This window comes from Aphis gossypii, chromosome 1 (assembly GCF_020184175.1).
Source record: "Aphis gossypii isolate Hap1 chromosome 1, ASM2018417v2, whole genome shotgun sequence".
NCBI lineage: Eukaryota > Metazoa > Arthropoda > Insecta > Hemiptera > Aphididae > Aphis > Aphis gossypii.
The window spans coordinates 49285738-49308213 of NC_065530.1; the positions used below are offsets into that span (position 1 = coordinate 49285738).

At 26.6% G+C, this 22476-nt stretch overlaps 5 protein-coding genes across 8 annotated transcripts in view; 3 read left to right on the forward strand and 2 right to left on the reverse strand.

Moving 5' to 3' along the window:
* Positions 1–5916, forward strand: LOC114126808 (cysteine desulfurase, mitochondrial). The gene is made up of 11 exons (XM_027990828.2): positions 1–225; positions 463–539; positions 1556–1672; positions 1731–1868; positions 1943–2135; positions 2199–2333; positions 2407–2564; positions 2664–2935; positions 3521–3610; positions 3680–3782; positions 5442–5916. The coding sequence occupies exons 1-10, from the start codon at positions 150–152 to the stop codon at positions 3741–3743; spliced, it is 1320 nt and encodes a 439-aa protein (XP_027846629.1). The 5' UTR covers positions 1–149; the 3' UTR covers positions 3744–3782; positions 5442–5916.
* LOC114126812 (transmembrane inner ear expressed protein) lies at positions 5045–17977 on the reverse strand. Of its 3 annotated transcripts, none has more exons than XM_050206034.1 (5): positions 17888–17977; positions 5663–5804; positions 5432–5584; positions 5246–5374; positions 5045–5187 (listed from the first exon to the last, which is right to left on the reverse strand). In XM_050206034.1, exons 1-5 carry the CDS (start codon positions 17921–17923, stop codon positions 5045–5047), a joined length of 603 nt encoding a protein of 200 aa, XP_050061991.1. In that variant the 5' UTR covers positions 17924–17977. The 3 variants fall into 3 exon arrangements, with proteins under 3 accessions (XP_050061991.1, XP_027846632.2, XP_050061995.1); XM_027990831.2 differs by lacking the exon at positions 17888–17977 and adding an exon at positions 8017–8193; XM_050206038.1 differs by lacking the exon at positions 17888–17977 and adding an exon at positions 7849–7992.
* LOC114126810 (dynactin subunit 5) lies at positions 11246–21574 on the reverse strand. Its single transcript, XM_027990830.2, has 5 exons — positions 20751–21574; positions 20500–20687; positions 18168–18279; positions 17888–18092; positions 11246–11382 (listed from the first exon to the last, which is right to left on the reverse strand). Exons 1-4 carry the CDS (start codon positions 20796–20798, stop codon positions 17889–17891), a joined length of 552 nt encoding a protein of 183 aa, XP_027846631.1. The 5' UTR covers positions 20799–21574; the 3' UTR covers positions 11246–11382; position 17888.
* On the forward strand, positions 12113–17874 carry LOC114126807 (inositol-3-phosphate synthase). Its single transcript, XM_027990827.2, has 6 exons — positions 12113–12265; positions 12419–12585; positions 16137–16481; positions 16550–16906; positions 16975–17569; positions 17625–17874. Exons 2-6 carry the CDS (start codon positions 12430–12432, stop codon positions 17801–17803), a joined length of 1632 nt encoding a protein of 543 aa, XP_027846628.2. The 5' UTR covers positions 12113–12265; positions 12419–12429; the 3' UTR covers positions 17804–17874.
* LOC114126806 (rho GTPase-activating protein 12-like) overlaps positions 21574–22476 on the forward strand; it is a 16412-nt gene continuing 15509 nt past the window's right edge. For both annotated transcript variants that reach the window (XM_027990825.2, XM_027990826.2), the window contains exon 1: positions 21574–21930. The gene's annotated coding sequence lies outside the window, so the exon portion shown is untranslated. The remainder of the gene's footprint in view (positions 21931–22476) is intronic.

Below are 22476 nucleotides of genomic sequence, written 5' to 3' on the forward strand. Positions count from 1 at the left end.
AAATAGGTAGTATAATATCACAAACTACAAAGGTAAAAACTAAAAAGGTAAAATCTTTTAGTCGTTATTCAAAGCTCACACGATTACATAGACGACTTCAGTTTGGTAATCGGTTTACATTTCATTAACAATTAGTACGCTGTGACAAAATGGCTTGCAGAAATGTTAATGTACACAATTTATCAAAATTTGTCAGATATTTTTCGCAAAAAACCACTGAACAAGGTAACTTAAAAAAAAATATATATATATATATATAATAGGTATATGATATCAAAAAATAACAATTTTAATTCAATGGATCAAATAATAATATAAGATACACTATCGATAAACTCATTAACATTGAAATCTGAAATGTGATGTCGCATTCCATTTTAATGAAAATTAAAAATTGTATGATGTAATAATATCAATGTACTAGACTACGACCTTAACAAGAATTGTTTTTTCAATTTTTAGAAACAAAACTTGCCTCCAGAATGGGATTTTTAAGAGGTAAACCATTGTATTTAGATGCACAAGCTACAACTCCTCTGGTGAGTATTATTGATATTATTGATTTTAAAACTATTTTCAGACATGGGTACTTAATATGTAAAATGTATCTAAAAAGTATTTGGAAATAATACTTGAATGCGAACAAAAATTAATTATTTAGCACATGTTCATTTTTATGTATTCTTATACAAAAATATTGTATTATTTATTGTTTCCTAATCATTTTTTATTTTATATTTTTAAGCTATTATTTTAAATTTAACTGATTAACATCAGTATACCAAATTATTAAAGCATACCTGTAGTATATTTGAGGAGATTCTATTTTTTTTTTTAATTTTACAATTAATAACTTTAAGGGTTTAGTTGTACAAACAATATTATGTGTATGAAAACTTAAAAACCCTATTATTCTGCAAGTTAATAATAATATTACAAGAATAGTTAAATAGTGTATTATTCATTATTATTATCTAAACTTTAAATACTTAGGTACAACTCATAAAGTATTCAATGTTAATATTCTTCCAAATTTCAATTTTTATGTACTGAAATACTTCAAAAAATATTCTGCTAAAGAATTTGAAATTAAAAGTATATATTATCATTATAAAAACAAAAAAATGATCTTTAACTTCGACTAAAAATTATGGAAAAAAAATATTTTCTTAAGAATGTTAATAGGTTTTGAAATAAGGAGTGTTATTGGATAAAAAAATCAAAAAAAATCATCATTAGTTGTTTGTAGGATAAGTACACTAGATAACAGATATATATATATATCAACAACCAAATCTATCAACAACCATTCTTAAAATAGTTCCTTATTTCTCTTTTAAATTTAAACCAACAATTGCAAAATAATCTGTTTATCGCATTACTTTCCTACTACTGTCATTATTTATCATAAAGAAAAAATTAAAAATTTTGTACCAGAGCACTTAAAAAAAAGTATTCCTTATAATTTCTAAGTCTGTTAAAATAAATGTCAATAAATATTTCTGTAATTTTAATTATAACTTCTATTGCCTACATGATACTTTAATTATTTCAGGATCCTAGAGTTTTAGATGCTATGATGCCTTACATGACATATAGTTATGGAAATCCACATTCTCGTACACATATGTATGGTTGGGAAAGTGAAGAAGCTGTGGAAACAGCTAGACAGGTATTTTATTTTTAATATAATTTTAATTGTATTTTTATAATTTTGAAAATATTTTTAGCACATATCAGACTTGATAGGTGCCAATCCCAAAGAAATTATATTTACATCTGGAGCAACAGAATCTAATAATTTAGCAATTAAAGGAATTGCTCATTTTTATGGAGCTAAGAAACGACATATTATTACTACGCAAACGGTTGGTCTATCAACATTTTATTTATTTATTTATTTTATTTTTATCAACAAATTAACATTTTATATGTGTAATAGGAACATAAATGTGTTTTGGATTCTTGTCGCGCTTTGGAGGGTGAAGGTTTTGAAATTACATATTTACCAGTTTGTTCAACGGGTATAATTTCACTTGATGAATTAGAGTCTGCAATTCGCCCTGATACTGCACTTGTTTCTATCATGGCTGTAAATAATGAAATTGGTGTAAAACAGCCAATTAAGGAAATTGGTGAGAATAATCAAAAAATAAACTGACAGCTAAAGTAAACTTATTATCTAATTATTTTTGTAGGTAAATTATGTAAGTCAAAAAAAGTATTTTTCCATACTGATGCAGCTCAAGCGGTTGGCAAGATTACTGTCGATGTTAATGATCAAAATATTGATCTGATGTCTATAAGTGGACATAAGTTATATGGACCAAAAGGTATAAAATTGAAAATAAATTTTTGTGTTTTATAAATAATACTATCAATACTATTATCTTTTCTTATTCAAAGGTATTGGAGCATTATTTGTTCGGCGTAAACCTAGAGTACGTTTAGAACCTCTTCAGAGTGGAGGTGGTCAAGAACGAGGTTTAAGGAGTGGAACTGTTCCAACGCCAATAGTTGTAGGATTTGGTGAAGCGTGTAGGATAGCTAAACAAGAAATGGAGGTTAGTAGAATAGTTGTATACAATTTATTTATTTATTAACTTGCAATAATATAATAATTTTTGATATTATAATCATTAATATTATACTTTATTATTTAGTATGATCATGCTTGGATGACAAAACTTTCAAATTTACTCCTTGAAAAAATTACCAAAAGTCTCCCAGAAGTTATTCGCAATGGTGATGCTGTTCATACTTATCCAGGTTGTTTAAATTTATCATTTGCATTTGTTGAGGGAGAATCACTTCTTATGGCCCTCAAAGACATTGCCTTGTCAAGTGGTAGTGCATGTACATCTGCATCTTTAGAGCCTTCATATGTTTTACGTGCTATTGGAGCTGACGAAGACTTGGCACATTCTTCTATTAGGTATGAAAATTATTCTAGTCAGTTAAGCCATTCATATATATATATAAATATAACTAGAAAAAAAGATTTTTACGACCTAATAAACATTAAATACAATTTTTTTAAAGTTACATTTTAGGTTCTGAGTGGAAAATACAAAAGTATTGTTACATGTCTAACAGAAATAAAAATGTTTATAATAATTCAAAACAAAAAAAAATAACAATTTATTTATTTTAAATTTTAATGGGTTCTGGATACTTACAGTTATAAATTTAGTCTTCTTAATTATTAATTTTTGTTATTTTTCGTGATATATAAATAAGTATTAAATTAACACTACTGTTAACAAACAATATAATCACTAAAATCTTAGTTTTTTATACTTATATTTTACTATCAATTTTAATTTTTTGTTAGTTTTTATTGTTTAAATAAATGTAATATTCCCAAAATATATCATAATCACCAAGATCTAAAAATATTGTTTAGATTTTTGTTTTAAAATTAAGCTTCAATAAATCATACTCAAATAATACTGAATATCTTTAATAAAAAATTTTCAAAACATACTAATTAGTCTTTATATAAAACTACATCTTATAGATTTGGTTTTGGCCGTTTTACAACTGTAGATGAAGTTTTATACACTGCTGAAAAATGTATAAAACATGTTCAACGACTACGAGAAATGAGGTTAGTTTTCATTTATTTAAACCAATTAAGTAAGTATAAATGATGTATTTATTTTCCACTAAATTTTAGTCCATTATGGGAAATGCATCAAGAAGGAATTGACATCAAATCTATCAAATGGTCTCAACATTAAAATTCAACTAATCACATCTCATTAGTGATTTTGGATTAGGTATGTCTGTGATTATTAAATATAAATTTATTCATTGTAGGATTAGATAGATCATTGTACATGTATGAATGAATCAGCGAAATATTACACTAATAATCAAATTGAAAATAGTTGTAGGGTAGTGTAATTTGAATGTATTGATCTTTAAAATAAATACAATAAATTATAAGTATGTTGAAAAATGTATTTATTTTTTAATAAATAAATCACTTGGGTTTTATTATAATTAAAAACCTAAAAAATATTATTGATTTCATTAATGATACCTAATAAATTACTTAATGTAATCATGTCTCTGCATTTAACAAATGTATTAACAGGTAATTTAGGATTTAAATCAGTGTCTATGTATAGAGTGTACCAGAACTGTTTAATGAATATAGTAACATTTGTAATGGAAGTTAGTTTGTTGCACCTTATATATATACAATTTTCATTTGGATCCATTTAAATCATAAATATATGATTTATTACTTAAAATTGTCTTTAGTCCAGGGCTCGAAATTTATAGCACTTAAAAACACTCAAGTGCAAAAAATAGTACTAAAAATTGGTAAATATGTAAAATAAAATTATCTAAAACTCTTTTATAAAAAAAATTTGTAATAAAGAATATTTTTATTTTTTTTATAATTCAAATTTTATATATTTTTTTCATAAAATATGATAGTAGGTGTTTATAAATTATAGATATTTGGTCTAGCTCTGGTATGTAAATATGACAAATCTAATAATCTCAATTCAATGCTTATCAGATGCATTCTGATAAAACTTATAAAAATTGTTTGATGTCGTTGCATTATTAATCAATAACGTACTTACTAATTAAAAATTAAAATACATGTTTTCATTCACATATTTGTTTACTTTATTGGAGTTATATTGTTTATTTCCTTTATTGTATAAAAAATGTCTATAATAATACTTAGAACTCTAAATTAACAAAACAGCATTAGAAACTTTAAATATGCATAAATTACCAGAATAAAATATCTTATACACCAAGAAAGTGTGAAATGAATTTGTATCTTTCAAAGTTCTATGACTTATCAGAACAAATATGCGTTTGCTAGAACTCCCGAGCTCTGAGCATTACTTTCTAATTTGTATAAAATGTTACATTATTAATGTAACATAAATTATAATATTTTTATCAATTTAATATGTTATGCAACTACAATTTATTACTCTATAAGATTGTTGATATTTTTGAAAAAATATTTTTTATTTTTTACTAAGACATTTATTTAAAGTAATTAATTTTAAACTGTAATAAGATTTGGTGTAATTTCATCAGCTATATGTTTACGACGTGGTTTCATAACATTTAAAACGTTAACTAATGTTGCTAGACGACCACTTAATACATTTTCAGGTTCTTCATCTAGTTTTTCCACAGAAGAATCTAAAATTGTTTTGAAAAAAAATAAGTAAAAGATAACAAACTAGTTTAATACTCATACCAAAATCTGATGATTTTGGAGATTTTTTTAAACTTGGCGTAGTAGTTTTAGTTGATGATAGTACTTCATCAGGCTCCTTTACTGTTTCATTGCTAGGAATTTCAAGTTCTGACTGAAGTCGTTTTAGTGCTATGTAATTTGTATATAAAATTAACACATATACTAAACATTAATTACAGTTAATACCTTTCAACAGGTCCATGTTGTCCATTTCAGTATCACTCAATAGACGTAATTGTTTGCAAAATTTTGTTGCAATTTTACGGCGTATAAAATCAGCTTCTATCTCTTGTTTAGTCCTGGGAATTCGAAATCTTACACAGCAGCACATAAACACCACTATAAAATTATTTATTAATAATTAAATTTTATTATTAAATAAATAATTTTAATTTTGTATTTAATTATAAAATGTACCTAATGTGAAGAAGATCGTCATGATGAAAAAAATAATGTGCCATACACGATAACCATTGTATATCTGTACTTCTAACCATGCATCATCATATGGTGGTGTAGTATCTGAAGAAGTTGTTGTAAAATCATTTGTTGCTATCACCTTAAAGCAAATTATATAAGTATTTTAATTGTTGTATGAATTATTATTGCTGTTATTATTATTATTATTTTTTGTTTTTTGTAAATAAATTTACCTAATATAGTGAAAATTACTTGGTATATTTTTTCTATTATTGTTACAGATAGATACTAATAATATATATTACACAGTACAACAAATATAAATGGTTAATTTAAATCTAATTTTGTTTGAAATAGTGCAAGTTTAAATAATGTTCTGTTTGTGTACTTTAAATCATCCTTTTGCTGTATACAGTGAAACTTCTATTTAACGAAGTCTAGAGGGGAACAAAAAAAAATTCGTAATATAGAGAAATTCGTTAAATAGAATTATCTCGTGATTAACAATGAAGGTTATGGTTTTCAAAAATAATTCTTTACATAGAAAATGTTGTTAAATTGAAGTTCATAATTAGGAAGTTTCACTGTATATTCACCAATATATATATATATATATATATATATTAAAAAGCAATGATATCTCATAAATTTCAGTTTAATGCAAGAAACAAAATTGCATATATTTCCTTATGATATTATTTATAAATATTCATAGGTATGTTTGGTAGTTCGGTTTGTCTAAGAAAATACATAACAAATAACAATATGCAGTGATGCTTATTCTCTTTGACTCCATGTACGATAATTGAATACTTTATAGTTGTTTAAGTATTATATGAGTATTAATCTAAGTTATGAAATGAAGCTAAATAGCAAAAATGAAATAGTTAAATCACAAAGAAACAAAGAAAACAAAAAATGTAGTCATATAATGAGCCCTGTTATCAATGAAAATAAAACTTAAATTCTTAGTTATGATCTGGGTGTTAATCAAGGCAGTTCTAAAAATATATCCCATGTACCTACCTACTCATTTTAACCATTTCATAACTTTAAATGCCTAAGAGTCATCATAAACACAAAAAATAATAATATATACAAAGCAATTCGCACAATTCAGTTAAGTATAAGTACTGAAAATAAAGCCTAACTTACTATGAACAAGATGTTCAGTTCTAGGCTACTGTTTAAAGGCACGAAAAATAAACTGTTTATTTTCTACCTGCAACTGACGGAAATGTATGCTCGTGTCACGTGTGACATAAAGTTCACAACTCAAGGGGTGCGAAAAAAAATTAACTTAACTTTGAAACAAAAGTTTCACTGAAAATGCATAGACCTGTTCGTAATTAAAGTAAGGAATATGAAATACGAAATAACTATGATCTAAAAAGGTTGTATACAAGCTAAATATCAGTTTTTTCCTAAAACAAAATGATTGGAGTAGGCTGATCATATTTAACAGGCTGATGAAAATGCCCCGATTAGTATTCCTACATTAAAATAATCAAGAGAAAACACATGGTTAGATAAGATGAAAACAATTTACTAGGTAGGTAGACTAATAGAAGGATCTACAAAAAGAAAGACTAGTCGAAAAGACCACTACCCAAATACATGAGCCAAGTACCTAGTTAAGGATATAGGATGTGAAACATACTATGAACTAAAGAGTAAAGAAGAGAAGCTTGAAGAATGGAGGAATGCTGCCAACTAGCTCTTGGGTTGTTAACAAAAAAAAAATGAAGGATATTTTGGATATCGATGAGATAATACAAAATGTATAATGAAATGGACCAACAATCGAAATAGATGGGTAATTTAGTAGAAATGTATCAAACGTCTCAATGACCTGTTAATCACTGAAAAAAATGGTTATTTTGATTTGACTCGTTATTTTATGATTCTTTTATTATTACCTATATTGAAATCTATGTATATTATACTTCATTTGTATATTATTTCCTATATTATATTATTACCAAATCTCAACGATGTAAAAGTAAAAGTAAAATAAAAGCTTCAAAATATTCTGATGTGAGGTAAAATTGAGTTTTTAAAAATATGCGAATATTTCTCTAAAGCAAATAACTTTTTAAAAAGTAAGCAAAATTAAATGTATTTAAACGTAAGGTTTTACTAAAAAGACGATTTTTCAAGAAACAATTTAATTGGATACATACCATCTCAGCTTGGTAGGTAATCTGTCAATTATACAAAGAAAAAACTTTAGATATTCGCATAGTTTTTAAGCTTTATAAAATAGTGTGCTAACTATGAGTTACAATAATATATAAACTAAAGCAGGGGCATATCAATATGAAAGCTTTAACATGTTTTTAGTCGCTTACATCATCTAACGGCAAACAACTTTTATATTCACTTTGTCGAGACATTATCCCTGTACACAGTCCATCAAAGCACTAAAGTCCTGAAATTTTGGCCTGGAAAATACAAGTACCACACCCATTTATGATAGTTTTTTAATTTCGGTGTACAAACGATAAAAGCAATGACACGCAACTTACAAATTTTCAAACATGTGCCACACCTAAATACCTACCTATATAATAACACGATTTGGTTGACCTGCAGATTTATCACAAATACCAATGTATGTGACAATTGTAGTCAAAAGTCATATCCCAATTACTTAAATTGTTATTGATTAATTAGAATCAATTTATTAATTTGGGAAGGTATATATAATATATCGGATATCCTAATAAACCATTATATTATATACCTAGGTAGCAGATTATATTTCTTATTAATATTATCTATGTACACTGAAAAAAATATTGATGGTAATAACAAAAATATGACATTGTTAAGGGTCAACAATAAGTATCTTGTGCGAAGAATATTTTGTTCTAAGATAAACAATGTGCCAAGTTAAAATATTATGACAAGAAACAATTGTCGGTAAGTACATAAAGAGTCACAGAATGATAATAAATAATAATGTATCTTGTTAATATGACAATAATATTATAAAATTGATGAGACTTAAAAATTATTATAATACGATTAGCAATATTATACCTATCTTGTGAACTCAAAAATACCTATATTTAAATATTGCGTTTTATTGTCAGTAATTAGCCATTATAAACGTATCCACGTATATAATAGTACTTAGCTTGGTATTATCATTGTTTAAATATAATACATTTATTGTTTTTTTATATTTTTTATTTATTATTTATTTATTATTAATTGATAAAATAGTGGTCAAGTGGATATCGCTGTATTATACAGTAAGCCGTAAGCGGCTTGAACATGTATAAGATCAAACTTTAATAGGTGGGTAGTCGGATCCTCATCATTAAATATTAATAATATTAAATTTGTTTGAAATAGCTATACGCCTATAGGTACTTAACTTATTTATTCTGAAATATTTTAATGTTTTTTAATCTGTATCATGAGTAAATAATATATATTAATACATTATAATATTAAAGTATAAGTACTAATAACTCAGTTAAACTGATTTTTTATGTAGTAAAATATCACTTTTGAGTTTTATACAGTAGTGGTGGGTAGGCTTGCCCCGGTCAAATAAAATTGTCAAACCGCTACCAGCTAGATGTCTATGTAAAATCTACTAAATGCGGACATTTGGACGTGTTAAATTTAAATTCAATGATATAGTATCATTGTTGTAATTGTAAATTGTAATAGCCAATAGGTATATGAAAAACTTCATAATATATAAATTATATAATAATGGAAATATTGAATCTACCAAGCTGATTAGATATCTTAAATTCTTAACACATACCTATAGCGGCTATAGGTACATAATATTACTATTTTTATTCTAATATTTAAATACCTACAATTAAATCAATTAATAAGAACCTATAATATTAATCTGAATTATGAAATGGTTTTAATTTTTCTTTGAATGCAACATTATTTATAATTATTATTATATATTATAGCCTATAGGTTAGGTATAGATAAGTATTATAGGTAGGTATTATAGTGTCTACTGTATTCCTATATACAGTAGGAATACATAATACGCTATGTAAGATACTTTTTTATACATAGGTATAAGCCCGGATTAAGGAAGGGCAGAGGGGGCTATGGCCCCGGGCACACAATGGATATTGAAAAATAGTAGGCCTCTATCGAATAGTACGTTTTTTTTTTATTAAATCCGAAATATTTGGATATAGTAATAATAGTATACTTTGTAAATCAAAAGAAACATGTACACTGGTATAATTTAATATATATTATATAAAATAAAATACAAAGATTTGCAATGATATAAATTTATATTATTATATTATTATAATACATTAACGTTTCGGGTTTCTTATAAGTTATACCATTCCTATTGCAAATTGTTCGGCTGAAAAAGCATTCTCCAAATTAGCTCGTATAAAAAACAAGTGTAGAACAAGCAGTTCTCAAGAAAATTTAAATAGTTTTATGGTTTTGTATATAGAGAGTGATGTTTTGGAGGTAATTAATACCCACGATATAATTAAAGAGTTTGCTTCCCAAAAATCAAGAAAAATTTTTTATACAAATAACATTTTTATTTCTGTATTTAAAAAAAGTAAGAAATAAAATTATAAATATAATTTTTTTTGTCTGAAATATTTTTATTTTTGAGTCACCAAAATTTTGATTATGGTTATGGGCCCCTAAAATTGTTTGGCCCCGGGCCCAAAATTTTCTTAATCCGGGCTTGCATAGGTACTTCATTTGAAACATTTTACCTTACAACGCCTATTTTTTTAAAAGATGATTCACGTTTTAAAGTTGATTTTTTTTAATAGAAAAAATATACTTATATAAATATCAATGCAATGAGTAATGAGTAATGACATATAATGAAATAAACGAATAACTATTGAATTTTTAGTATTTTATTTTATTATCTACAATATATTTTTTTGCTGCTATTTATTCCGGAATCGGTAAATTGGATCCCGAATGACATTTTCTCGATCTCGGAAAAAAGGTAATAGGTAAAAGTACTGGGAAAAAAATATTATGAGTAAATCGAGTCCCAGAAAAAACACATTTTATATTTTTTAATATCTGATAATTATTGACTATTGTTAGAAACTTAGAAATCAAATCGAATAATATTTTTATAATAAATTTTGGTATAAACTGTATAAATTATTAATTAAAAAATAAGTTTTTATTACACAGTTAGATTCACTGCTATATCTATATAGTTAATAATTATTGATAAATATTTTTTTTTATATAATGAAAACTATTAATTCCAACCATTTAATTATTTTAAAAGATGTTAGACAATAACAAAATAAAGTCGATGGACAAAATTGTTTGTTTGTTTATCACATAGTACATTGAAAATTTTAATTAATACTAATAATAGTTTGTAAGTATTAAATTCATAATAATTGGACAATATTAATCACTAAATCATATCCACTAGAAAATTTTTAATAAATTAATTATACTATTAATACCATTATACAAGAGCAGTAGGGACTAAATAACTGTACAAGCTAACATTTATTATAAATATAGTTCATTAGTACTTCATAAAATATAAAATTGACAAAAAAACAACAAAATTAAACGAGTATTAAAAAAATTAATTAATAGATAACTATTATATTGTTATATAAAGGCTGCATGTCATCTGTATTCAGCGGCACGATAACGTGATCGATTTTTAATCGCTGGCCACTTGTAGTGTGTACGCGGGTCTTCTGGAAAAACGAATCAATAATTTACTATAATATACAGAGTGATACAACAAGTATCTCACATATTTTCATCCCTTATTTATTCATATCCAGATTTTTAATTTTTCTTTACGCTTGGACCTATTTTTTAAATTTGTTATGCTAATAATATTTTCACTATTCGTGTTACCGTAAAATATGTTTTTGTGACGATAAAAACTTCTAATATCCAAATTAAAATTACCTTTTCAGTAGATATCTATGTAAAGCTTATTAATAACTCAGAATCTCAGAAATGGCTTATTCAAATTTAAATCATATAGGTATCTGTATAATACAATTATTATCAGCTTGGCTAATTGCAGTAAAAAAGGAAGGTATTTGAAAGTATCTATCGCTGATGTAAAGTAGGTATTTTAACATAAACATATTTAAGGTTTAAAGTATACCTACTTAAAATTTTCCCTCGCCCAAATATATCAATAATTCTGCATATTAAGAATATAATTAAAAGGGAAAATGGTGGACAGTGGTGATGTGCTAAGTGAATCACACTCTGTATATTATGTTATAACTTATTACGGCGTCGACGACTAACTTTCAGACGATCTACAAACTCTTGCTTTTTCTGGCGCACGCGTATACAGTCTTTTTCACGTTTCATCTGCGCCGCCACCCTTACCCGCCATTACACCAATCCTCTGTAGTTGCGCGCTATGGTATTATTACTATTATTATTTATATTATTCTCTGTCGTCAACGCCATCGCTGTACGCCTGTACCGTGTACACTCGTATAGTCACACTTTAGCCACAGCTCGCTTCCAGACCGGTCGTCTTTTAAACTTATCCAATCAGGATTTATTCCTTCGACGAAATACAAATTCTCGTATTATATTTTAACATAGGTAGGTAACTTATTAATTTTTTATAATTTTTTTTTTCCGTATGCCCATCAAAATATCCTGACTAATTTACGCATCCTATATACATACGGAATACCCTACACAATTGTAGATATTTGTAATCTTACGTACGGACTTTAACTAAATATTATTTAGACACGATCATCATGTCGACGGCTGCTTGTGACAAGACTAAGAAGAGCGTAGACAATAATATCATGGTCCATGTGGAAAGCCCGAATGTTCAATACAGCGAACAGTACATCGAGTCCACCATCGAGTATCCAATCAACTATGCTATAAGCGAAAAGGATACGATAGTGGTAAACATTTACTTTTTAAATATAATATTACTATTTTTAAACAGAATGAATTGCACAATAGACTATAGAATAAATAATAAAACCACGATTTATACTTGGAACTTTAGATACCTTAATAACCATACCTTACCTTCTAAAAAAATATGTATACATATCCTATAAATATATTTTTTGAGTATAGGAAATAAAGAAATTTATAATTTTACTACGAAATTTTAATATTTCGACAATTACCTTGAACAACTTAGACTAATATATTCATTGTCAGAAGTGGTTTGTTTAAGTTTTTTTTTTTCTCAGTAAATATTTTGACATTTAGAATAGGTACTTTCAAGCTTTAGAATAATCAATCCATCTTAGAATGAATAATGTATGTTCCTATACTGACTATACTTACCTAATAAATATATTATAGAAAATCACTTTCATAATATATTAGAGATAATATATAAACACCGTTAATCGTTATTCGTATACATTTTCATTTATTTTGTAATGTTAAACCATAATTTACAATTTAAATTTAAACAAAAAACCTCAATGGAATTTTGAAAATAGTATTAGGTACCTACTTATTACTAAGGTACTAGTATTTACTTATTAGGTGTCACTATAATACCTTATTATTAAATTAGGTATGCATAAATGTACGAGTGCGTCTGGTATATGTAATTTTTATTTTTTAGTCCTATAACATATTTATTTTTTTATTTTTTATTAGCTATTAAAAGAAACTATCACAGCTCAAATATTATTAATAATATATAAGATTACATGCATTTTATTATTTCTTATTGTTTAATCTGAGTAGATAATATACGGCATACCAAATAGTATTAAAATAAATTGTATATTGACCTTTAATATTTCCCGAAAGACTGAAAATGAGATTTTATTGATTAGTGATTATAATAAATACCATAAAGTAAAATATTGGATTACAGACTACAGTGTAGGTAAAATAATATGTACGTACTACTTAGGTACCTATTTATAACCAACATTATACATTTATACTTTTATATACAAATATACAATCGTTATCGATACCTAAATATACCTATGTATTATTATTAATGTTCAGTAGCTTTGCAGGCTTATTTCCTATAGTTTTTGTTTTAGAATATTTTCAACAGATAATATGATACTATAATATATAATATAATATTATGTGCTTTACTATTTTAAATTTATGATAAAGACCTGCCAGAACGCCGCTTATTTTTATAATTATGATAGTCGTTACTAGTTCCTATACACCCTGTTATTGTTATATGTATATTGTTATATAGTTAAAATTATTTAAAAATTATATTATTTATTTTTATTATTGAAGAACTTATTTTAAAAGAACAAAATAAATTTATGCTTTATAATTTATAAAGTCATCATGTCGTTATTAACATAAAGAACATTTAACATTTTTGAATTCAGTTCATAATATCATAACTAAATTATTATATTAAAAATCGTAATAATTTAAAAGATCAAACCAATGATGAATAGTTAACTTTTACAAATTAATATTGATCAATTAGAAATTAGAACCAATCTATTTCGGTATTGTAGTAGGTAGTTTCAACTTTTAATAATAATACATAATTATTGTTTAGAGTACTTATAAAAACTAAAAATAATCATTATAATATGTAACACAATACATACAAATTGTAATAAAAAATAACGATTAACAATATATTATATTTATTATTTATTACTAATTTTATGATTCACATACATTATATTTTAAATTTTTGTTTGTAAATAAGGACATTATGTGTTATTCAAAACGCCACACAATAAGTACCTATATAATGTATAAGATAACAATAATATTATCTTTATTAAATATGTTGTGTATACAATTATTACAATTATTGATATAGTTAATAAATTCTAATAGCCAATAGGTAATAGCCTTTAAGATATAATACAAATAACTTGTTTATGTATATTTATAATCTATGAAACTAAAATTACTACTATTAAAATCATTACTTGCGATGCATTACATAAATTTTACGAAATACATACGGAGTGAGGTACAATAGTGAATGATGTTTGACTTTTGAGAATGATGATGTACCTACTGTTAGTATAGAAGAAAGAAAGAAGCGAATGAAAAACTGGAAGAGTAATGAGCAACTTCTTGGTGGGAAATGATTAAGCTAAAGTAAAACAACTTTTTTGAAGGTTCAATTTTTGGATTTTCAACTTTGGGGGTGATTTTTGTAAGCAAAATTGAATATAGTTGATACTATATAGAGATGGAAGTTATGGAGGTTAAAGGTTCAATAATTCCTAGGACTTCTTAAAAAAACTGGGGCAAAATCAAATTTATTTTTTCATTTTTGGGTGTAACCATAGATACTTATTTGAAATTTTCACAAATTTATTTAAAAATGAAGTAGACTCGACATTTACTGGCTAGGGGCTACTATACTATCAAGTATTAGACTAGTTACCTAAGTTACTCTTTTTTTTATTTTCGATTCCTTAAAATATCAAAAAGATTTACTTACCTTTCAGAAAAAATACGGAAGTTGAAAATTCAAGCATTTTTTTCTACAGTAAAAATTAAAAAGTATTCCCAGCAAAAAAAAAAATATATTTTAAAATCAATGCAGTCATTTCTCTGCTCAGAATTTAAACACATGTTTCATCATATAATTATAAAATATTAATATATTAAAGTTATGCGTATAATGCATACCATTATACCCTGCAGTAGCAGACTGAGCTTAAATTTTAAATAACAAAATGTCATATTTAATAATTGACTACCATCACAAACCCAAAATCTATTATCTATTTCTATTACCTATACATTATTTATTTACAATTAGAATATTATGGTGTAAAATAATAAAATTTGAATGAAAAAGATTAGGTGAATCCATAACCTTAGCATAGACTGAAGTTGTACTGTTTCACCTCTGAAAAGTTGACACAGCTGTGTCAAAATGGAGTTTCCCTCCTGCCAACTACCACTGAATAATTTATAAACCTACCTGTACTTACTTAATTATTTTGCATTATTGTTTTGACATATGTTATTTTAATGAAAAAATCAAATCAAAATTTAAGCTCTACGTTTTTTTTTTTTACCTTATCTCTGGTTATTTAGACACTTTTTAGTTATTACCATTTACCAAGACTAAAGACTCAATAATATAATATTTTAAAATGTTTGAGTCCTAGACTAAATCTCAATTTTAATAGTAATAGTTTATTTAACATTTTTCTAAATAGGTTTCAGTTTTAATATATCCATTATCCAGGTTTTTAAAAAATGTATAACTCTAAACATTAAAAAGTATTAGTAGTATCTACCTATTCACTTTTATCAACAATTGTTGAGGCGGTGATTGTTATTTGTTTGTAATATTTAAAAGTCTCGTTCTTGAATAATTTTAAATTTGCAAAAAAATTAAAATATATTAAAATAATTTTCAAATTGTTTTGTAATATAATAGGTACTACTAGTATTACCTACAGTTAAAAATTATAACTGCATATTAAGATAATATATAAATTATTATTTTGTTTAGATTAAGCCTACCATAACTAAACTCAAGATTCGAACAAAAAGAGTGGTGCCAAAAACTGGATTAATGTTGGTTGGTTTAGGTGGCAACAATGGTTCTACCTTGGTGGCGGGTATTATTGCGAATAAATATGGCTATACATGGGAAACAAAGTCAGGTGTTAAGTCTCCAAATTGGTTTGGTTCAATAACACAATCATCAACTGTACGTGTTGGTATGGATTCAACTGGCAAAGATGTTTATGTACCGTTAAAAAACTTAGTACCTATGATAAATCCCAATGACATAGAGATTGATGGTTGGGACATTTCAGGCATGGACCTAGGTCAAGCTATGAAAAGAGCAGAAGTAATATTATAGTTAATAATTGTGTTTAAAATTTGATCTTTTTGAAATATTTATTATTTATACTTTAGGTATTAGATATTGATTTGCAAAAAAAACTAATGAAAAAAATGTCTGAAATCATTCCAAGACCATCAATTTTTAACCCTGATTTTATAGCAGCTAATCAATCAACTCGTGCAGATAATGTAATAAAAATGGAAAAAAAGTCAGAAGCATTAGATCAAATAAGGACAGATATTAGAGATTTTAAGAAATGTAAAGAACTGGACCAAGTGATTGTGTTATGGACTGCCAATACTGAACGTTTTAGTGAAGAGATTGAAGGACTTAATGACACATCAGACAATCTTTTAAGGTCAATCTGCAAGAATGAATCAGAAATATCACCATCTACTTTATTTGCTGTTGCTTCCATTTTAGAAGGAGTAAGATCTTATTTTTTTTTTAAGTTTTAGAAATAATTACATTATAATTTATAATTTTATAATTTCAGTGTACTTATATAAACGGATCACCATCAAACACTTTTGTTAAAGGTGTAGTAGAATTAGCTGAAAAATGGTGTGTACATATTGCTGGGGATGATTTCAAATCAGGGCAAACTAAATTGAAGTCCGTATTAGTAGACTTTTTAGTGACTGCCGGCATAAAACCAGTGTCCATTGTAAGTTATAATCATTTGGGAAACAACGATGGTTATAATTTGTCAGCACCACAACAATTCCGTTCAAAAGAGATCTCTAAAAGCAATGTAGTGGATGACATGGTTAAATCAAATAACATTATTTTCAAACCAAATGAGAAACCCGATCACTGTGTAGTTATTAAGTATGTGCCATATGTCAAAGATTCCAAAAGGGCATTGGATGAATACACATCAGAAATATTCATGAATGGAATAAATACATTAGCCATACATAATACATGTGAAGATTCGTTATTGGCAGCTCCTCTTATACTGGATTTATTTATATTAGCAGATGTCTTTAACAGAATTGAAATTGGATCAGATAAATCAGATTACACACCTTTACATCCAATATTTACTGCTCTGTCATACTTGCTTAAAGCTCCTGTTGTACCAAAAGGTAAATCTTAATAAATTATTAACTTTGAGAGAAATAATTATTTATTCTGTTATAGGAGCTCCAATAGTAAATTCTCTCTTTCGTCAGAGAGCATGTATTGAAAACATACTCAGGGCATGTTTGGGATTACCTGCTGAGAATAACATGTCATTAGAACACATGTTACCAGCAAAGGTGTTTGTAGATTTTGAAAAAGATCAGAAAAAACAGAATTGTAAAACATGTCAAAATTAGATGATTATTGCAAATTATCAAAACATAAATTATTTTATACAATAAAATTTTAATTTAAAGAATTAAGAAAACTATTTTTTTTACCTTACAAATTATCAATAGACGGAACAAAGTGATCATAAAACGATTTGGTATAATCAGTAGATAGATCTTGAGTACAAACTGGTAATTGACCAATTTGGATGCCTGGAGAACCAGAATAATGTGTAAATGAAGGAACTACAGTATCGGGTGCAAGTACTGTATTATCTCCAATCATACAGCAGTCTTTAAGTATACATCTTTTACCCTAAAAAAAAAAATATATATATATAACATAAATAAAAACTAAAATTACAATGATATAGATATTATTATCACATACAATAACAACATTTTTTCCTATGTGTACATAAGATCCAATGATAGCTGCTTGAATGACACTTTGCTCCCCAATGTGTACATGATCTCCAATTTGAAGAGCAAAATAAGTAAATCTATAATATTAATTATTAAATGTATGATAAATCTCATGTTCAACTTTGAATAATATAAATTAATTAATCAGGGGCGGAGTTGGAATTAAATTAAGCCCATTTTTCCCCTAAAAACATAGTTGGTACTAATTAGATGAGGGGAATGAGTAAAAATGTTATTGTCACAATATTTTTAGTGTTCGATATTATTAGTCTAAAATGTTGGATGATGACATAGCTTTTCACGAGTCTGAAATAATAAAAAATTCAAGTGATATGTAAAAGTATATATAATAAAAAAAAATGGAACTGCAATTGTAAATATAAGATGAGAGGAAACAAATTATAAGCTCAATTAGGAAAACCCGGAAATATATAATTTAGTGAATCTCTGTCAACATACTAACTATGGACATTTAGTATATGTTAAAAGGGTAATTACTAGTTATTGAAGTAAATATGATACTGCCACAATTAATGGCTATACTGTTATAATTAGGAAATAGGCAAGTTATATCATAGCTGATAATAATTATTTTATTTTATACTTTTGTATTAACCCTAGTTTACTGTCATCTCTCAAGATTTTAATTTTTTTAAAGCATAATAAACATCAAAGAAAGCAAAAAAGAAGCATGATCAAAAATTAATATGAATTAGTTATAAAAATGAATAAAAGAATTGAAAAAAGAATTAACTATCATGTATTTCCCTAGATTTGCAGTAGTGAAATTGACTATTGTCCAATAGAATGTTTTTAATTTTTATACATAGAAAACGGACGCTCTATACCCACTGAAGTGATCGGTGCACACTTCATACAAGTGGTTTCAATTTACAACACTTAATCTTAAATTTTGAAATGGTCGATATCAATGTTATAAGTGTATTGACTGTAGGTACTGTAGGCTATGTGTAGGTCGATAATCTATACATTTAATATATTATTTAATAATTAAGCTGATAACAAAAAATAATAATGATCTAATATAACCATTTTATTAGTCTATATTTAGGGTTTTTACTTTTCTTATATATTTTTTTTTTTTTACATTACTATAGCATAATAAACAATCCATAGCTGGAATAATAGAAAAAAAGCATTTACATAAAAATAAATTTGTTTTATTTGAAATAAGAATGATATGAAACAAATTAATGTATAAAAATTATATTTCTATATCATAAATAAAAAAAAAGCATATGCTTTAAAATCAGGGCCCTAGCTATGATAATAACATGCACAAATCAACTACCTAGTATGGTTCTAAATTTGAATAGACTCAATAGAAAACCATTGTATAATTTTTGATACTTAATAAAGAATTATTATTATAATGTAAAATTTTATAAATACCTATTTTTTTTTTTTAATTATTTAGCTAAAATATGAAAAATAAATTGTTCTCATGCTACAGAATTAATAAATAAACCACTGACACAAACATAGGCACTATGTAATCGAATGCCCGGGTACTCGAGCACTCATTGAAATTTGTTTGAGGTGCGCAGAACCTCATAAAAATTGGGATCAAGTTTTTTAATAACTAATAATTTTCTTAAAAAAAAGTTTATTAGGTAATTAAAACTTTAATTTAATATAGTATATATTAAGGATGAAACAACAATTAATATAATAATAGAGCAAGTATCAGTATGTTTTTGTATTTATGATAATTTAGATGAAACTGAAATATTTTTAGAGTTTTTTAATATAGGATTAACTTACTAATTATCTGACTTTGTTTACCTTTATTACTAATGTTCTTCATCTCTTTACTACCAGTCTTTGTCAAAATTGTACAAAAAATATCAATTAATACTAAACTAAACTTTCCCTTATTGAATAATAAATCAAACAAAGTTACATTAAAGCACCAATTAGACCATATTGATGGATTCACTTTTAAATAAAAAAAAATAACATAAATTTATAATAGGAGGTAATGTTTATGAATGGTTTTCCCAATCATTATCTACTATAACAGTATCATCTTACTTATTATGCTATTATGCAATATGATTAGATTGTTAATTAATTTTTATTGAATAAAAAACAAGAAAAAAAAATAAAAATTGGGACCTAAATAGGTATAAATTTTTTGTTAATTTCAAAATTTATAAAAGCGATTGTTGTTAAAATTATTATAGAAAATCATATATTGATGTGGAACTCTCTACCCCTTTAATTAGTTAATTTTTAAAGTAGGTAATACATAATATAATACTATTTGAAGTTACCCTCCACTAAATTTTTTGCATGGTGGTCGTACGACTGAACCTCGGCCCACAAAACAATACCGGCCCATTTTAACACTAGCTAGATCACCTCGTATCATTACTCCAGACTGTAGTATGACTTTACCGTTCAGAATAATATTTTGAGAGCCATAAATTTGAGCTTGCCGGCTAACTTTATTGCCAGTTGTCTGTAAATAGGTCGTTAAAAGTATAAAATATATTATACATCAATAAGTCTTAAGCTAGATTACCGTTTCTACATATTCAGATTTACTATAGAACGTATCTTGGAGTTCCATTTTTCGCAGCTGTACGTCAGCTGCGGAGTAATCGAAACTTGAACAATCAACGATTCTGGTAAAACCAATAAGTATACTGATGTTTGATATGAAAGTACGAAACTACCAAAATATAATATTAATATTCCAGATCACAAGGATATAGAAAACATAAATAACAATTGACAATATCACGGAATATCTTAATATAATTTTGTAATATACTATGTAGTAGTTTCTGTAAAAAAAAATATACTTATTACTTAAATCATAATATTTATATTAATTCAAACTTTAAATTATGAGTTATCAATTGTGGATCGGTTGTTATCATTGATAACAGCAGTATCTGTACCACGGATAAAAAGAATATCCGTGATCTGGACTCTGGTGTTTATAGTTTACGCTTCAAATAGCATAAGCACGGGCACCATTGGAGCTTTTACTTTTATTTACAATGATAGGATCATAAATTGAGCTTTTACTTTAATTATTAAGCATAGGCTCTATCATATTGTAGTGTCGGGCATCGGGCGAGCAGTTGATTGCAACGCCATCTGACGATTACATTTGTAAGATTACGTCACCGACACAAAATTGAAAAATTTAATAATAAGATATTCACATTTCGTCCATCAACAGTCATCACTCGGCGTCGCGGCACTCCTACTCCTCAGCAGCGATATCGCGCTGTGTAGCACATTCGCGTTTCGCAATTCGCACACAGAAATCGCGTAATCGCCAATCGGCCGCCGTCCGCAACACCCTCGTCCTGTTAGCTCGTCGCCCGTCGTCGCGTACCGTCGCAGGATAACAACAACAATAATAATAATAATAATAATAATGTATATTGTAATTGTATAAAATATGTGTATGACGACTATGTCAAACGGCCGATTAGAAACTATAAATCGCACGGCAGTGAGTCACGTCGACCGCGTACAGTATCGATAAAACCGTTTGGTCATTATAATAAATTGTCATAATTTATCAATATTTGTTATTATTATCGTTATTATTTCGTGTGTGTGTTGATTTTTCGCTCTTCCAGTTTTATCTTCGTTACGCGATAACTGCATCCGCCGTCGTCGTGCATCAAGAGGATTTAGACGGCCAAGGTCGTGTTCCAATGGGATTTTCGCCCGACATCTTGGTGAGTTACATGAAATCGTGTCTCCTGAGTTTAGGCAGCCTTGAAGTGTGTAAGATGTGTACTGGACATCTTTTTCGTTTTTGATCTGTAGGTAGACAGGTAGTTGAACGTTTGAAGTTTGGTCCTGGATATGTCCTGATCACTTTTTAATTTGCAGACCGAGACCAGAGATTGACTTTTATCCTCTCTTCTACTTACGCTTGACTATGTTTTATACACATACACAAAAACCGTTTTACATTACTCGTACGATTGTTATATTCTATGTCAAATAACGATGATATTGACAATACTTCTGATAGGACCTATTATAATTGAATAAGTTTGGTTTCTTTCAAATAATCCTTTTTTTTTTTGCACACATTTTTTTACAATTAGGCTTAGGTATGTTTAATAAAGATGAGATAAGCTACATGTGAAATAAAGTTGCATTAATTCCAGTAAAAAATTAAAATAAATACTAAAATGTATACCTTATAATTGCATAATTGCTCATGATATGTGTCCATGACTAGAAAATTGGACTATTCCATGAATTCAAGAATC

Bases quoted from the DNA above. Each gene is read 5' to 3' on its own strand.
- LOC114126808 (XM_027990828.2), top strand. From the start codon at position 150: ATGGCTTGCAGAAATGTTAATGTACACAATTTATCAAAATTTGTCAGA. The intron at 1,673-1,730 runs GTATTTTATTTT...AAATATTTTTAG, and splicing joins CTGTGGAAACAGCTAGACAG to CACATATCAGACTTGATAGG. The intron at 2,334-2,406 runs GTATAAAATTGA...TCTTATTCAAAG, and splicing joins TAAGTTATATGGACCAAAAG to GTATTGGAGCATTATTTGTT.
- LOC114126812 (XM_027990831.2), bottom strand. From the start codon at position 8,061: ATGTCTCGACAAAGTGAATATAAAAGTTGTTTGCCGTTAGATGAT. The intron at 5,585-5,662 runs GTACATTTTATA...ATAATTTTATAG, and splicing joins GACGATCTTCTTCACATTAG to TGGTGTTTATGTGCTGCTGT. The intron at 5,188-5,245 runs GTATGAGTATTA...AAACAATTTTAG, and splicing joins TCCAAAATCATCAGATTTTG to ATTCTTCTGTGGAAAAACTA.
- LOC114126807 (XM_027990827.2), top strand. From the start codon at position 12,430: ATGTCGACGGCTGCTTGTGACAAGACTAAGAAGAGCGTAGACAATAAT. The intron at 12,586-16,136 runs GTAAACATTTAC...TATTTTGTTTAG, and splicing joins GCGAAAAGGATACGATAGTG to ATTAAGCCTACCATAACTAA. The intron at 17,570-17,624 runs GTAAATCTTAAT...ATTCTGTTATAG, and splicing joins AGCTCCTGTTGTACCAAAAG to GAGCTCCAATAGTAAATTCT.
- LOC114126810 (XM_027990830.2), bottom strand. From the start codon at position 20,798: ATGGAACTCCAAGATACGTTCTATAGTAAATCTGAATATGTAGAAACG. The intron at 20,688-20,750 runs GTAATCTAGCTT...ACCTATTTACAG, and splicing joins AATCTGAATATGTAGAAACG to ACAACTGGCAATAAAGTTAG. The intron at 18,093-18,167 runs GTATGTGATAAT...TTTTTTTTTTAG, and splicing joins TAGGAAAAAATGTTGTTATT to GGTAAAAGATGTATACTTAA.